General features: G+C 43.7%; 1 protein-coding gene and 1 long non-coding RNA gene across 2 annotated transcripts; both read right to left on the minus strand.

Moving 5' to 3' along the window:
* Nucleotides 1-304: 304 nt before the first annotated feature.
* On the minus strand, nucleotides 305-16,355 carry PPP2CA (protein phosphatase 2 catalytic subunit alpha). The gene is made up of 7 exons (XM_083798923.1): nucleotides 15,957-16,355; nucleotides 4,086-4,295; nucleotides 3,414-3,587; nucleotides 3,137-3,226; nucleotides 2,537-2,698; nucleotides 1,662-1,780; nucleotides 305-1,056 (listed from the first exon to the last, which is right to left on the minus strand). Exons 1-7 carry the CDS (start codon nucleotides 16,056-16,058, stop codon nucleotides 984-986), a joined length of 930 nt encoding a protein of 309 aa, XP_083655049.1. The 5' UTR covers nucleotides 16,059-16,355; the 3' UTR covers nucleotides 305-983.
* On the minus strand, nucleotides 4,680-15,943 carry LOC310881509. Its single transcript, XR_014572441.1, has 2 exons — nucleotides 12,891-15,943; nucleotides 4,680-12,274 (listed from the first exon to the last, which is right to left on the minus strand). It is a non-coding gene; the product is annotated as an uncharacterized lncRNA (long non-coding RNA).
* Nucleotides 16,356-16,419: the final 64 nt, after the last annotated feature.

Here is a 16,419-nt window from a genome sequence, read left to right on the forward strand (position 1 = left end):
CACTTGAAAAAGGCATGCTCAATCAATTAATTTATCCTATTTTCTTCTGTCTTTGAATATTTCTGTAGAGCACCAAGAGGGAAGAGAGCAACATTTCAGTAACAAGCGAGCTCTGTTGTCAGCTACGCGACGCTGTAGGGCCAGCCATCTCCCTGGTATAGAACCCAGAACTTCCCAGCACACTTCAATCAACTCATTGTGGGGTACTTCAGGCGGAAACTTGTATGCAGGTTTATAAAACCTATCCAGCTACGTGTTAGTTTGTTAAACCAGAGCTGACCTGAGATGCAATTAGAATTTGACATTTTTCCATACTTAGTTCACAAGTTTATTATGAAAAACACTGCAGCTCTGTCCTGCAGTAACATTGTTTTACAGAAAAAAAACAGTTCTGTTCGAAGGAATTCACTATGCTTGGACAATTACAAGGGACAATATGGTAGGGCAAAGAGTGGGAAAGGGAACTGAGTGCAGACAAAAAAAATCAATACAATTAAATTAAACAGTATTCCCTGAAAATAAAACAAACAAACAGTTTCAGAACAAATATGAGGACTTGGTACTTATTTTAAAAATGTTCTTTAAGCTTCAATGATTGTTTGCTGCTACCCTTATCTACAGTCATGCTGAATAAAGCTATAGCTAAATGGAAAGTTAAATGTATTCACGAGGTGTTAATGTCTACATCTTATTATTTGCAGTCTCTCAGAGAAAGCAAAAGTAACTACAAATAGCGCTATGCCAGAAACTGGTTTCTTGACCAACAATGTTGCTTCAGCATGCAATGAACTGGTTCATTCTAAAGTGGTCGCAGTTGTTGACGACAAGAGGCTTTGTATTTGAATATGGCACGTCTTTTGGTCCATGTGAAAACAAGTTTGAATGTTAAATATTTTCTGACACTTTGGAGTTACTGTTGCTCTTCCCGTTTTCTTTAGGTCAACATATGGTTCATGGCAATACTGTACAGGTCTAAAATCTCTTTACAGGAAGTAGTCTGGGGTGCGACGAGTAACATGCGGTTCACCTCTACGCGGTGCTGGGTCAAACTGCAAACTGAAAAGCATACAGAGTATTAATGAAACTGGAAGCATTCCTTCTACATTCAAATATCTCTTCTGAATTATAGTAGCAGTGGCCTTAAAGAACAGTTTTCTGAAGTTTTCCAGCCACTTTAAGACTTCCAGAACAATTGTTCAGCTTCTTCCACTCCTATTATTATGTAGTTATAAAACCTCTATTTTAAACTTGTCTTGTGATTACTACAATGGACCGGAGAGAAATTAACCTTGGTTTTAACATTCAAACATTAGTTTATGTTTAGAAAGTAAAAGTCTCCAGCAATTGTCAGAGGGGGGTAATTTACACAATGCTTTATACAATTCTTCATTTATTAGGAAATCTACTGTTGAGATAGTTAACTAAGAACTTCATCAAGTCAACATCTAAACAATTCCAAGATTCTTGCCTCCTGCCCTAGACTGACAGGTGTGCATTACCTCAGGTACGACAGGGACTTTCAAATTACACAGCTCTGTAGTATTTTGTTAAACTTCAGTTATATACAGTGAAAGCAGTCTCACTAATCTGGCAGACCAGATGTCAGCAACAACACTTCCAGAATCACAGGCAACATCAATCTAATTTTTAAACATACTTACAAGGAGTATTTTAGAGTATCATCAAGTTCCATAATCGCAGCCTGATTGCCACAACGGTAACAATAATTTGGAGCACTGAAAATTGTTACTACATTCCGATCATGGCACCAGTTGTATCCCTGGAGAGGAAAATAAATGTATTTATGAAAACCACGTTCTTTTGTTGCACCCCATATAACCATCTAACTACTAAACTGAAAGTTAGTGTGCAAAACCCTAGGTGGAACTTGTAGTGTCATTTTTAAACATGATTAAGGCTCAATCTTTATTTCTCAACAGAAAAAAGGATTTTTGGACTTATGTGCTATTTCTTTCTCGTAAGCATTAGCTAAGTGCATTAAAATAGCAAGAATTATCCACTGCACTAGTGTTAAAAAATTTAAACAGCAATTTTGAACTACACAATCTATTCTGAATCTTAGTATTTTTAAACTTAAGCCTGGGTTCTGGTTTTGATGATCACAAGTTAACTTCCAGGGATAACTACAAACTAAGAACAAAAACACATGTTCATGGTGAGAAGGACAAATACATCATTTTTTCAAAGCACACATTTGCATGCATTTTCTCATTGAGGGACTCAGCATTTATGTTCAAGAATGTTTTTATCTACACAGAAGTGCTACAATTAAAGTCCATTTTTGCAATGTTGCTGTAAATTTTTAGAAAGAAGCCCAAGAAAGCTTTGTTCCACTGTCTAATTTAGAAACTTATTTAGTAGCACACCAACACTGTCAAAATAGTTTCTGGAAGACTCTCAGCTGGATCAGCAGTTTTTGTCGCAGCAGCACACGCACACCCCAGATGTGCCGAGCGTGGTATCAGTACACCAACTCCACAACCAACAGTTTAATCACACAGGCTCTATTGCTTACCTCCATTACCAACTGATGAGCTCTGGAAACCAACGTAAGGCCGTTAGCATGGTTAAAGGTTTCTGAAATATCCTGTCCAAATGTATAACCTGCGCCTCGAGGAGAAATTCCCCAGCCACCACGATCATCTGGATCTGACCATAGCAAGTCACACATTGGACCCTGTAAGAGATTTGGAAGGTATTTCACAAACCAAGGAAAAAAAACCCTACACACACACACCTGCACAACTTTCTGCAGCATTGCTTTAAAACTTGGAAAAGAAAATATAACAAACCTCACGTATCAACTGCAAAAGCTAGTGCAGTTTAAACTTGAAATGCTATCAATAAGTTAATCTGAATGAAGAATCTTCATAGAAATAGTTCCTACCTCTGAGATCATTTAGTGGTACCTGCTGATATGCTATGTAAACTGTTTCTTACCTTAGGTAAGAACATGCTGCTCAATTTCCCTTCAGAAAGCAGGTACAAGACAATAGGTGCTTTCAAACTGCTACATTGCTTTGAACCTTATTTTCTGTCTGTGCATATATTCAAACATTCAACACATGGTGAATCATGAACCCCACCATGAGTTTAGGGAATTAATTTTCAGTACCTCATGGGGAACTTCTTGCAAGCGATCAAGTGCTCTGATGTGATCCAGTGTATCTATCGATGGAGAGAGGCCACCGTGTAGACAGAAAATCTGAAAGAGTTAGATGTGAGATTTATTTCATTTGCTTATATTAATTTCAGTGCAACTATAATTGCCTAGTATAAAATACCAGGAAAAATCTGCAAGAGATTACTTGAAAGCCGAGAGCTGACAGAATACAGTGTTAAGAGCTCCTTTCACAGCCAGTAACATTTAACTTCACCAAATTTAAACATACCTGGCCATCCACCAAGGCAGTTAGAGGAAGGTAATCAAAAAGGTCTGTAAAGTACTTCCAAACATTTGCATTTCCATATTTTCTTAAACATTCATCATAGAAACCATATACTTGTGTGATTTGCCTGCTTTCATGGTTCCCTCGGAGAATTGTGATACGTTCACGGTAACGGACCTATAAACGTAATAGACATATTTTAGAGGCACATCTTCCAAAAAAAAAGAATTTGCCTTCCCCCATCCCATGATATGCCAATAAAACAATAAGAAAAAAAACCTTAAAGATTCAATTACAATCTTAGAGTGAAAAAGGACTAATTAAGCCAGATCTTCAGCTGACAGATACTTTGAGATTAATTACAAGCTTTATCCACTGTTACTAGTGGACTTCACTTCACTGCACTTGTGCATTAAGCTGGTATCTCTAAGCACATACTTAAATATTGCTACTTAGACAATTCGCAAAAAGGCAGCACTCACTTTAGAAACAGCTATACAGCCTTGCACCTGAACATTATGTTTTTCAGAAATATCCTTGAAAACTAGTATAGGCAACATTTCAGTTTTCACACCTAAAAACCTATGTTGCATAATCACAACAGATATTGGGTGTAGTCAGGATAGGGATCACACATGCTTCACACAGACCTGTACAGCTGAGAAAAAAAGTTACCTTAAGAGCTACGAGCAATGTGACTGTTTCCACTGAATAATAGCCTCTGTCAACATAGTCCCCCATAAACAAATAATTTGTGTCTGGTGATTTGCCTCCAATTCTGAAGAGTTCCATGAGGTCGTGAAATTGTCCGTGGACATCTCCACAGACTGTGACCGGACATCGCACTTCTTGGACATTAGATTCTTTTGTCAAAATTTCTTTAGCCTATGAAACAAACAAAAAAAAGAAGAGAAACTGTGAGATGAATTGCCCATGAACAGTCTTTTTATTCAAAGCACGCTCTACTTGCAACACTACTACCCACCCTCTTTATGAGCTCACCTTTTCCTAGTCTGAAGTGTCTGGGATAAGAGCTTATCTTTACTTAAAAGAATATTTGGCTTTACGGAACAATTTTGTTTTCTCCCCTCTCCCAGCATCAATTAGGTATTTCAGTTAGTTTCCAGCTTAAAAAAACTCACACTTTCTGTACAAGTGGTTCCATGAAGCACAACTGACTTTAGACCAATAATCTCCATTGCTGGAATTGACGTGTGCAATATTTGGAAAAGATAAGTCTACAATCATGCCAATGTCTAATTTCCAGCCCTTCAAAAGCCCGAACTCAGAAATAGCTGAATCTGAGACTCCCCCAGGGAGGTGGACACGGCCAGCCGAAGCTCCAGGAGGGTTTCTGCTTCAGAGATGACCGTCTGCCACCCACGTACGCCTAGCTTTGAACAGCAGATCACCTGCACCCAGAACAACTTGTAAGTGTGCACGAGTGTGCCCTTTATAAACCAAAGAGAAACAGTTTTTGTTCTCTTCATTTTTTCCACAAAATTGTGTGCACAGAAGTTGCTGACAAAGGCAATTCACGTGAAGAAGCACAAGCTAGAGACAGCATCAAAAAGGTGATTTGGAAATAACACAAGAACACTTCAGTTGTATCACCCATTGCGCTGCCAGTTGTTAGAGCTTTTCCTCAGAACACATGCCACACTAATTTTCTAAATCAAGATGGTATTAGAAATAAAAATAGTAACAGGTTTACTTGTCACCAATTACCAAGCCCTCTATGCCTTCCAAGCACCAATGTTGCTATTCAAAAAGGATCCGTTTTGTTTTTTACAAGGGGGAAATGCCTGCTAAGCAAAGAAGTATTTTAAGACATTGTAGAAAAAATATCCTCGTTTGAAGAACACGAGATTTTGAAGGGTAGGAGAGAAACATCTGAAGTTTAAATCTAAACTGGAGATTAAATATTGGGTGCTGACATGAACCAGACCCGTAAGGAACACGCTGCTGCGTCCAACTTTCCACTCTAGTCATGAAGCCACCAGCTGGACAGCGACTGACACCCCCAAAAATGGGCTCAGCGCTGCCGGGTATTACCCAGGCTAACCACCAGGGTAACCATTTCAGACACAAAAAGCGCCCACAACACGTGATGGACACGCAGGAAGATTTCATTCAACGCTGGGAAGAAATGCACAATGCAATCACGGTTAAAGCGCCCTGCACAACACTGAGCTTTAGCTATTAAAGCATGAGTAACCGAGTTAAATCACTCTGCAGACATATTTACACCAAAAGTCAATCTCATATGACAGTTTCCACTCATGCTGTGCCTAGTACTAAAGATAGGTCACTGCTGGCTTGTGGCAGATGCTAAAAGTGTAGATTTATTTTAAGATAGTCTGACTTAAGTTCATTTTAATGCAGTGACACTCACCGGATGTTTTGAAGGTGTTTTAACAGCCTGAGCGAGCCTCCCTAATACACTATTAGGCTCAGAAGCATTAGCTATCGTAATTCTCCTTTTGACAGAGAAAGTTACAAATACCTATAGCACTTCTACGTAAAAAAAGAACTATAATTAGAATGCTTTCTACTGCTGTTTTTCTTAACAGACAGGGAGCACGGCACAAAGAACGCAACATTCATTTTTCATCAAAGGGATGAGATTTTTATGCTGACTGAAATTCAAATTGCATCGTTCTCAGCACTGGAGCTGTTGCTTCCTCAGTTTTTGCAATATTAAATCACTCATACGCACACAAGCAAGCACAGGTGAGTCGGACAGCTGCTCTGATGGAAAAAGTTTGTTCCAGGTCAACCTGCAAAACAGCCATCGCCATGTAAATCGTACAGTGAAGGAATGCTGCTGTGGTAATTTAAATATTCTCATGTTCCTGAAACAGGCTTAATGAAACGCTGCCTTATGAACTGCTTAGCCCACTTCCAGTCTTATGTCCCACAGCATTAGCAGTGGCAAACACCGAACTGCTTCAGCAGTGTACCTGTCTCTATAGCAGTGTTGAAAGTAACACCCTGAAAACAGGCACCAGCAAGTGGTCAGTTCCTACAAAAGGGTAAAACCCAAACTGTCCGAGCACACCGTAACGTTACAAGAGCACACGTCGGTCAGACACCAACGCAATCGGGTTTCACAACTCGGTTTGCACAAAGTTAAGCTATTACTAATACTACTTAAGTATCGGTGACTCCAGCTTTGTATCGGACCATGCACCAGCCCTGCAACCTCCATCTGGCTTCACCCCCTCTACTGATCCTTTCCCCAGGACCTAGGGTGATGCTGCTCACCTCATTCCGCTCCCTGCCCAGAACGAGCCAGGCTCCCCCCCAGCAGCTCCCCCTCCAGCAAGGAAGCAGGGGAACATTTCGGGAGCATTTCGGCAGCTTCAACACCTGGCTGGGCACTCCTCCTCCGTCCAACCTCCTGGTGAGGGCGAAGCAGCGAACAGACAGACACGCCTAACTCCTTGCACTTCAGAAACCCGCTGACCTATTGCCAAGGACAGCAGCGCAATCCTTCACGGTATTTTGACACCGACGTTTTGAAACATTCAGGTTTCATCGCCTATCACTAGATAAACAATTATGCAACTCCGAAACTCGCCTTTTCTTGAACACTTATCAGTGCTTTTGTTTCCTAGGTATTTTTCATTTCTTGACAGTTTTTAATGGTAAGATAGCTCTGATTATTATTATGTTTGTCTTCAATCCTCATAAGTGACCCTACACCACACAAAGGTTAATTTGTGGTATTCTCCAGTCTAAAAAAAGACGAATCAGATGATGCTTTAGTTTATGTCAAAAGCATAGCACATTACAGTTGTTAAGACTCGTGACTTCAAAATCAGCTTAACTATTTTTTCAGCACTACATACTCTCAGATTTCAAAATTAGAAGCATTCAAATGAATACAGGCTGAAAAGAGCCCATTATTTCAAGGCGATGGATACTAGTTTTACAGCTAAGCACCAATAAAGTCTAATGCAGAAAATATACGCAACTATGACACTGACAATTGCACAAAGAAAAAAAAAATCCCAGAAGGAAAATCCATCATAACCAGACGCTGACACGAAAAGCCCCGTGCTATACTTAGAACCATCTCAAAGTTCAAACAATAAGCACATAGCCAATACACTTCACCTTAGTCATAGTGACTGAAGTTCGTTTATACTTGGTATTTGAACTACCTGCTTAAAATTTTCTGGGAAAAAAGACAACTTGTACAATGCAAAACCACCCAGAAGACAACAAGACTGTAACCAATATTGGTTTGAAGGCACAAGAAAAAAAATAAATTTGCACTAATGAAGGAAGCATTACAGGATGAAAACAAAGCTTCCTATTTGAGGATTAAAATATTCCTGGACTGCTGCACATCTTCTAAATGCAAGGATGAACAGTGAAGCACTGTTTTGTTGACTTTGTTTACGAAGCACATCTCATATGTAAAAAAAAACACCAAATTGTTCTTAAAATAAAGAAGACTAGCTTCGTTGCTTTAGGAGTGCACGGTTCAAGCAACCTCTGCATTTTATTTCCAGATCTGCAGAATTCTATCTAATGAAAAGTAGGAGTTACCTGCAGAGGTATCTCCTATTTTCCTTGTTCTCAGCCCAGATTTTTATCCAAAACAGCACAGATTAAGGCTCAGAGCCAAGTGCCTCTAGGGCTATCATCCAGCCACTCTCAGCTCACTCTATGCTGAGGACAAGTTTGCCTGATGAGCAGAACCCATCAACCACCTTACCTCACAGAATTTGTTCTCCTAAATTCACCTGTACCCAAATCCCACTGTGTTTCCAGAACACACGATGTGTTTCTTTTTTACTCCTACCCTTTTCTTAGACCATCAACTTCTAGCAGAAGCTGAGAGCTCAAACCAACGATGTACGCTGAGGAACTGTGGGGCACATAAAAAAAAGCAGGAAACATCACTGTGGCTTCACAGAACTGTAAAACAATGCTTGAAACTGCTGCGTAAGGCTGAATCAGTGCTATAAAGCATTTATCAAAAGATTATCACTGACTTCGTAAAGGAAATATAGCCATTATTTTAATTATACGACACAGCTCCAGTCTGTAATACCTCGTTCTTGGAAGCCCAGAGCTCACACCTGCAAACCACCGTGCTGTCTAGTAAAGCCCGTGTGGGGAGGCATCTGCTGTAACCAAGACAAAATTATATCGGTAGTTACCATAAAGATATTTTGATGAGATCGAAGGCTTCAACCACACCCATAATTTCCTGCCGTCAAGATGCACAGGAAGTGACTAAAGGGCCAACGATCGGCTAATTGGGATGAAGGCTGGTTTGAGCTGGCCAGCATCATTGCTTGGACCTGGAATCTCTTTCAGGCAAAGTCACCCATTACAGTCAGCAAGTCTTCTGTAAAGACATTTGTGTTTCCTTCCCCAACCCCACCCCCTACCTGCAGGGCAAAGAGGATGCTCAGCCCAAAGGGGGCTCGCCATTAGAGCAAAAGGTGTTTGCTTTCACTGCCTGGCTTTTTTAACACAAGTAGAGAAATCAGGTCTCTAATGTCACTCGTGAGGAAGGTAAGGCAGCAGTCAGATGGCATGACACAAATGGGACCTGCTTTATTTTGAACTGCAGAATCCGCTAAGGAGTTCAATGTGAATGTGTAAGTAGGAATCAAAGTAAAACACAAAGCTCCCCATTGACATTTAACTATTTAGTAGTCCTCCAAAGCAAGTGAAACCAGGATTCCCATCCAACACAGATGTAGCAACAGCAGCAAAATACTCTTTTCTCAGGACTGCAGCAGGTGACATCCCCACCTACTTTCTCTTTGGTTTCGGCAGTAGCACCGATGCCACCATTTCCAACATTCACTGCAAGCAATACCGAAGGCTTGGAGCTCGGTGAAGGCAACACAGCGTGCCTGACCAAAGGGTCACGGCGCAGCTCGTGGCAACATGTGTCACGACGTGGCCACTATTTGTAGCCCTTCATTTGCTCGGGACTCAGCAAACAGAGCTAACAACTGAACTCGGAAGATCTATTCAAACCCAAAGTGTACAAGATGAAAGTACAGTGGCCTACATTTCAATAGATATATCAATGGCTATTTGTCAGTGAACCACGAACAAGCAGTTAACTGACCCCAAAAACATGAAATGTGCTCAGATTCACGTTTCACAGAACACAGCAAAGCATCCTTCACCACGCCGCAGCTTTACAGCTACCCTACTCTTTCAGCAATTTCTGTTTGGTTAGAAGAGAGACCGATTACACACAAGATGTTGGCCAACGAAAAGAATAACCCTAATGGCAGAAATGCATGTAAGAGTGAAGACGACGACCTGCCTTCTCCTGTAAATTCCAGAAGGTCTATTAAAAGAAGCACACAGGCAGTAAACTTCTGCTAAATAATTCTATTTCTTTGTATTGCAGAGCAATGACTGACACTGTTTACAGTCTTGATATTCCCCTCAACCTCAATATGGAAAAGTCATTAGTAGTCTTACATAGGTAAGGATATCTGAAAAGAATGCTCTTTCCTTTGGAAACAGATTTGGGAGAAGAAAAGGGCAAGTGCTATTTAGGTATCAATAGTGGACAAGCCCAGATAGAAAACGAGGACAGGAAAGGTGCTCCTCCAAAAGAATTCAATGTCATCATTTTGCATCATTTAAGAGATCTTTGTGTCCTTCACTTTGAATTTAAAAGTCTAGAAAAAAATCTTTAAAGATGTCCTGGAGGCCAAATAAACCAAGAAAACCAGACGCCTTCCTGTCTACACTGAAGTTCCAAGTAACAGAGCAGCAGCACTAACGCACAAAGCTGATCTCTTGCGGAGAGATGGTCTTCGGTCCTGTCCATGCAAGCAAGCTGAATTAATTTCATATCATTCTAGCTGTTTTAAGAAGAAATAGACTGAAGCTATTCCCAAACTAGCTATGCCTGATACATGAAGCTAAACCAGCAGATGGTAAACTCGAAAGGTTTTTATTTATTTTTATTTTTTTTAAACTCTTGCTCAAATCACCACACCAAGCTGTGGTTGCAGTTACATACAAAGTACATTCAGAATACTGGCTGGAAGGCTCGGGTAGGCATAACGGAGGATTCCTACTTCAAAACCCATGAGCAAGGATAAGGATGCACCACCTATATTGGAAGGTATTTTCCATACACTCTGCTGAAATGGAGGACCTGACTAGCAAGCAGTTGAGCTCCAGTATTTACTCTTTAGCCAGGAATAAACTACCTGTTTTTTTCCAGCTTAACACACTGCCTAAAGAAAGAAGTCTGGAGCAACAACTGTGTTATTGAACGTAGGTGTAGTGTTTAAGGGTCCCTAGGTGAGAAGGGAAATTTAATCATTGCTCCTCCGAGCCTCTTAGCACAGCTGTTTGTACAAGGCCTCCCTAACTCACGCCAGACAAAGCCAGACAGGTTAGGTTATTACGCTGTTTAAGGCAGCCCGGATGACTAACTGAGGATGGCTAGGGAGCAATCTCAGAGCAGCACTGTCATCAGCTCTGAGGAGGCAACAGCTTCACCACAGGTAGATCTGGAAGAGGACATCCATCTACAGCCTCAGCCACGTCGTTAGCCTTTCACTGGTACAGCCTCAAGTAGGAACTTGCTCTGACTTACAAACGCTCGCTTCTGTTTTCCTAAGCTATGCCCCAAATGACTTTTAGAACAGGAAAATACCTTTTGCTCTTATTTGATTACAGTGGATATCGTGAGTTAAAACAAATCAAAAAAAATTACTAATGCCAGCACAACTCAGTTCTACAGAATTTCATAAAATAGAATAAAGAAAGCTGTTGAAGGCAGAGGAATTGGCATACACAAGACTAAATTCTCACACACGCCCTGAGTGTTACAACCAGAACTAGGTGAGAAGGCTGGCAAGGTTGACACCTCAAATGCCTTTTGTGTGAAGGGACATTTTCCATTTCATGTTACAAACCATCACAGGAACAAGCACTGGGAGTGCAAGGACTTTTTTTTTGTGGAAGCGTTTCACAAAAACCTAAAACACAGTTATTAAAATGTCACAAAGAGCTTTTCACTTGCAACTGTTCAAAGGTGGATCGTTATTAATGGCTCCATCCCCAGGTATATTCAATGAGGTAGTAAGAAAGGAGTCCTAAACCATGTCCTGGTCTCCCACGGCCCCCAGAAACAACTGGAGGGCCCTCATGCCACGAGCAGTTTCTTTTTTTGGTGAATCCATAAGCCAATGCGGTACCAAGGAGGAACTGAAATGTCCTGCCTTCCAGACCCCCACTCTTCTGCCAGGGATAGGGCTGCAGGGACACAGAACTCATCCTGCACAAAGCCCACCAACATCAAACCTGTCACCAGCTGAGAACTCTGTTAGGGCAGATTTTTTGGGCTCATCTATAGCAACTTCAGACAGGGACATCCATTTTTACAATAACCACGGGCAGACTGACAGCCAGCTGTGTGATGGTTACACAAAGTTTTGGGAACACAAGAGCTAGCCAACGCAGAAGGCCCGGCAAGTACAGCAGGGGCAGTTTAGCCTATGCACTTCTGGCTAACACCAGGCAGCTAACACAGGTAACTCAACAACACAGAGGGACAGGGACACTGAAGAAGGGGGTAGAGGTCTCAGAGCAGTAATACCTTCAAACACACAAGTACGCTTTAAGGTTTGCCAGATCTATGCAATAGAAGAACTGAACTTTGACTGCAGGTTTTTCTTCTGACCTGAAAGCTCCATCGGTAACATACTGACCTCCTGCAACTAGAGCACCTAAAGGAAGGAGCCCCAGCAGATCATACAGCTGCAGCGAGTACACGTTTGGTCTGTTCTCATCTGCAGCAAGTCTCGGCAAATCTAACTTGGAAGATCTGCTGCTAAACAAAGGTGGGAGTTCTGCAACAGGAAAAAAAGTTAGAAAAATACACCATTGGCAAGGTACATACCAGAGACCAGTATGGCCCAGAAACATTTATACCGTGAAACTAGCAATGGTGACAAATCAAATAGCAGATGTGAACAAGAATATTGTTACAGATCAAAAGCTGCAGGAGACAAGGCTTGAATCAAGGTTTCTGAAACAGTGTTCACCAGTATCAGCCCTTCATTCCCGTTAAAATGTTTAGATAGCAACACCACCTATGCAGACGTACTTTACTAGTAACTGAAATGCAGAGAAAGAGAGCCCAAAGATTCTCCACAGCATACGATCAGCTCGTCTTTTTCTAAAAACTGGATGGAAGGTTAAAACCCACTCAGACTAGTATTTCCAGCAGAGAGACACTGATACTTCTCCCTCCACCTGCACTAGGTACACTCTGAAATAACCACTGGAGACTCCAACCACAAATTCAACCTTCATGCAATTTCAGCCTGCCACCCCACCTTCCTGAGCACTGTTCCACACCCCCACTGGGACCATTTCCCTCTTCCCTCACCAAGCATGGTTTTCCACACAACACTCCAAAACAGCATTCTTTCATTCTAAATGGCCTGCGGAAAAAAGCCTCACCTGGCAATAAAGGACTTCCTTTCTCCTCTGTACAAAGACAGCACTCAAGAAACAATTCAGTGTTAACACGGCAAGTGTGGCTGATACCTGTCACATGGACTGCAGGATAAATAAATACTGGTAACAATTCTTCAAACGTCACTTTACCAAATACTTAACACACATACAGTCTGTCACTGATGTAACAAAATATATAGCATTTATTAAGGCTACGTAACTTAGCTGCCACTCAGAGGGTCACATTTTTTCAACTCCTCTATGAAAGCAGCTATTACGGAAGGGTACAAGTTATTCCTAGAAGACATCTCTACCCAGTTAGCACCACCACCATCACCGAGGTAACCAGGCACGACACAGGATGCACCAAGAAAGTAACTGGGATGCTTGAATGGCCAGATGTAGTTACTATGCTGCATTATATTGTGTTTGCAAATAGCTGTTACGTTCTTTCGTTATCAATACTGAAATGCAACGGAGCCCTTAGGCTTAGCCCTATTAGATAGGCACCAGTCTGCACACACGAAGCCCCAGCAGATCCAGAAATACCAGTCAGGAAGATCATCTAATCAAATAGTATTATGGGGAAAAAAAACCTTGCAAGGATATTTTTTCCTTCCCTAACTAGTCCCAGCTACAGTGCCGTGCAGGATGACAGCGTGTACCTGACAGGGTCTTCACCCGCCGTGTGGAACAGTAACCGGACTTGACACTGTCCTTGACGCATTAAGCTCTTCATGGAAAATATAACCTTTGGGTGTGATTTCACACACGCAACTACTTACAACAATCAAAACATGAAGCACAACTCAGCAGCTGCTGAGAGTCGGTACTGGAAGCCTGGAAACATGGTAACTGCTGCCCCTCAGCAGGAGGGCACAGAACTCAACAAGTGCCCTGCTTCTGAGAGCACGGACACCCGCCGGAGGGGACAGAGAAGACAATGGAGAGCCTGGACTGCTGGGGACTACCTCCAATTCCTTGCGTCAGCCATCGTGTAGAACCTTACCTCGTACCAGCAGGAAGTCCCAGTAAATCCACCTGTAGTTATCAGCAACAAATCATCTTGCCTGAACACAAACAGCCACGCGGCTGTACTGCAAAGCGCTGACCGCAAACTGGTCAGAGAGGGAATTTCATCTCCAGCACAGTATCACGCTACCCGAAGAAATACTACCTTTGTTCTGGAGCTGGCTCAAATGCCAACTTGAGGCACTGCTGCTAAATGATATATTTTGTGTAGATTTCTCTCCTGTTTTTGTGATCTCTCATCACAGCATAGGGTGGGCAGGCACACAGCTTTCTGTAACCTAGTTCCCACAGATCCTTATCAAAATACATCATTCCTGCAGACCTAGTCACCTTTATCATTCCCCTTCCTTCAGCCTAAACAGAGTTTGCTGCTTCTATAGAGCCAGCATGCCTTGTGATCCCTTGTCTTGGACTTATCAGAAATACTTCATGTTGGGCTATTTTTCCTCCCTAGTGTTAAGAATCTATTTTGGTGATAAGGATCACGCATTTACCCAGAAATAAAGCTTATTTCCATTCTTCATTAGGGAAAAATGAAAACTCCACCTCCCAACCTCACACAACCATGAGTAGGACTATAGTATCTTTTAAACAGAATTCCTAATGGCATATCTACTTCTCACCTATCCAAAACACCCTGTAATTTCAGAGGGGTTTTTTTGTATATTTGCCATGTTTTTTCAGCTTATCATACAACCTTACAAAAAAATATCCGTTCACACAGTATTCAGAATCCCGTACCAGCACCATTTTATAAATGATGGCAAACGGACTACTTACCTCCTCAAATTCATTCAAGGAAGAATCTGGACCATTGTCGTAAGACACACGTGAAAAATGAGCAGGCAGCTATACTGCTGCTTGCTGGCAACACGATTGAAAAACACACAAGCCATATCTAATGGATGTAATTTTAAGTTGCTGGTGAAATACTAGTCAACTGAAATCTGGACTCAAGTAGAGCCCATTTGGCCAAAGGCACTCCAATTTATTTAGTAAGTTCATAGTCCTCTGGAAACAATTTGCTCTTAAAACAACACGCTGTAGTATTTGAAGGCACTATGCCAAACTTAAAATATCCTCATTTCTTCCTGTGGTAGGTACATGGACTTCTTTAGAGTCAAGTACGTCAATAACTTTCCACATTCCTTAATTTCTAGTTACCCCTCAAAATATTAATCTAGAAGTGTAAAAATACAAATACTCCAGTAACCGAAAAAAAAATCTTCAGCTACTAAATTTTAATCACGTTCAGGACTAGAACCTTATTGGAAAACATACTTGGGTTTTGCTGCAGCTAGTATTTCCTGTAATTTCCAGAAGATGACCTACCCGGGGCTGATTTTAAGACCTTCCTGAGCACACGCGCAGCGATCAGGGCAGCGTTCTGCCATCGAACCCCACCGCCCTTCACCCGCCACCACGAAAATTAACAGCTATGCACGCCGATCCGTTTCACAAAACCTCGGATTTTATCCCCAGAAACCAACCCCCGGAGGTCACCCACCCTTCGATTTCAGCTATAAATAACCCCGCGCTTATTTTTATCCCGAACACCAAAGCCGCGACGTTCGCGCAGCAGCTCGGCGCCCCCCGAGGCTGGCTATTTCTCCCCCCCCCCGCCTTCATTTCCACGGCAGCAGCCCTTCGCTTTCTAACCGCGGCCGCGTCAGGCCGGCACACCGCGGCGGCGGGGGGGCCCGAGGGGCCGGCACACGCCGACCCTTCGCAGCCTCGGGGCCCGGGGCCGTGCCCGGGATGGCGGCGGCGGCGGCGCCCGGGGGTCTCCGCGGCCGCGGCGCCATTTTAGGAGGCGCTGCAAAGGCGGGAGGCGGGGCCAGGCCCCGAACGCCGCGGAGCTGCCGCCGGGGACCGCGGCTCGGTCCCGGCTCCGGCTCCGTCACCACAGGGACCCCCCCCGGGAGCCCCCTCCCCGCTGCGGGCGCCTCATCCCGCGGTGCCCTCACCACGGCAGCGCCTCCCCGAGGGCCCCGTTGCCCCCCCGCCGCCTCACGCCGCGCCTCGCCCCCCCCTCACCTTCTCGCAGAGGCTCTTCACCTGCCCCTCGGACAGCTGCTTGCACTCGTTGAGCTGCTCCACCCACTGGTCGAGCTCCTTGGTGAACACCTTCTCCTCCATCCCGCTCAGCCGCCGCCGCCGCCGCCGCCTCCTGCCTCCTCCTCCTCCTTTCTCCTGCTGCTGCTCCCCGCCTAGCTGCCGCTCACCGCCCCGGAGCCCCCCCCCCTAGCGACCCAACGGCGGCCGGGCGCGGCCAGGCTGCGGTGGGGACGCGGAGCGGGAGCGGGGCCCTGCGCACGGCAGCGCTGCCGCTCGCTTCGCACCGCGGCGTGTAATGGCCGCCGCGCCTGACGTCACCGCCTCGGCTTCCACTACTGGGGGGGGGCGTCGCGGGAGGAGACCGCGCACGCGCAGCGCCGAGCCTGCGCGATGCCTACGAGAGGCGGGGGCTGAGCCGCGCTGAGAGGGGCGTGCGCGTGCG

Source organism: Anser anser (genome assembly GCF_964211835.1).
Source record: "Anser anser genome assembly, chromosome: 14".
Lineage (NCBI taxonomy): Eukaryota > Metazoa > Chordata > Aves > Anseriformes > Anatidae > Anser > Anser anser.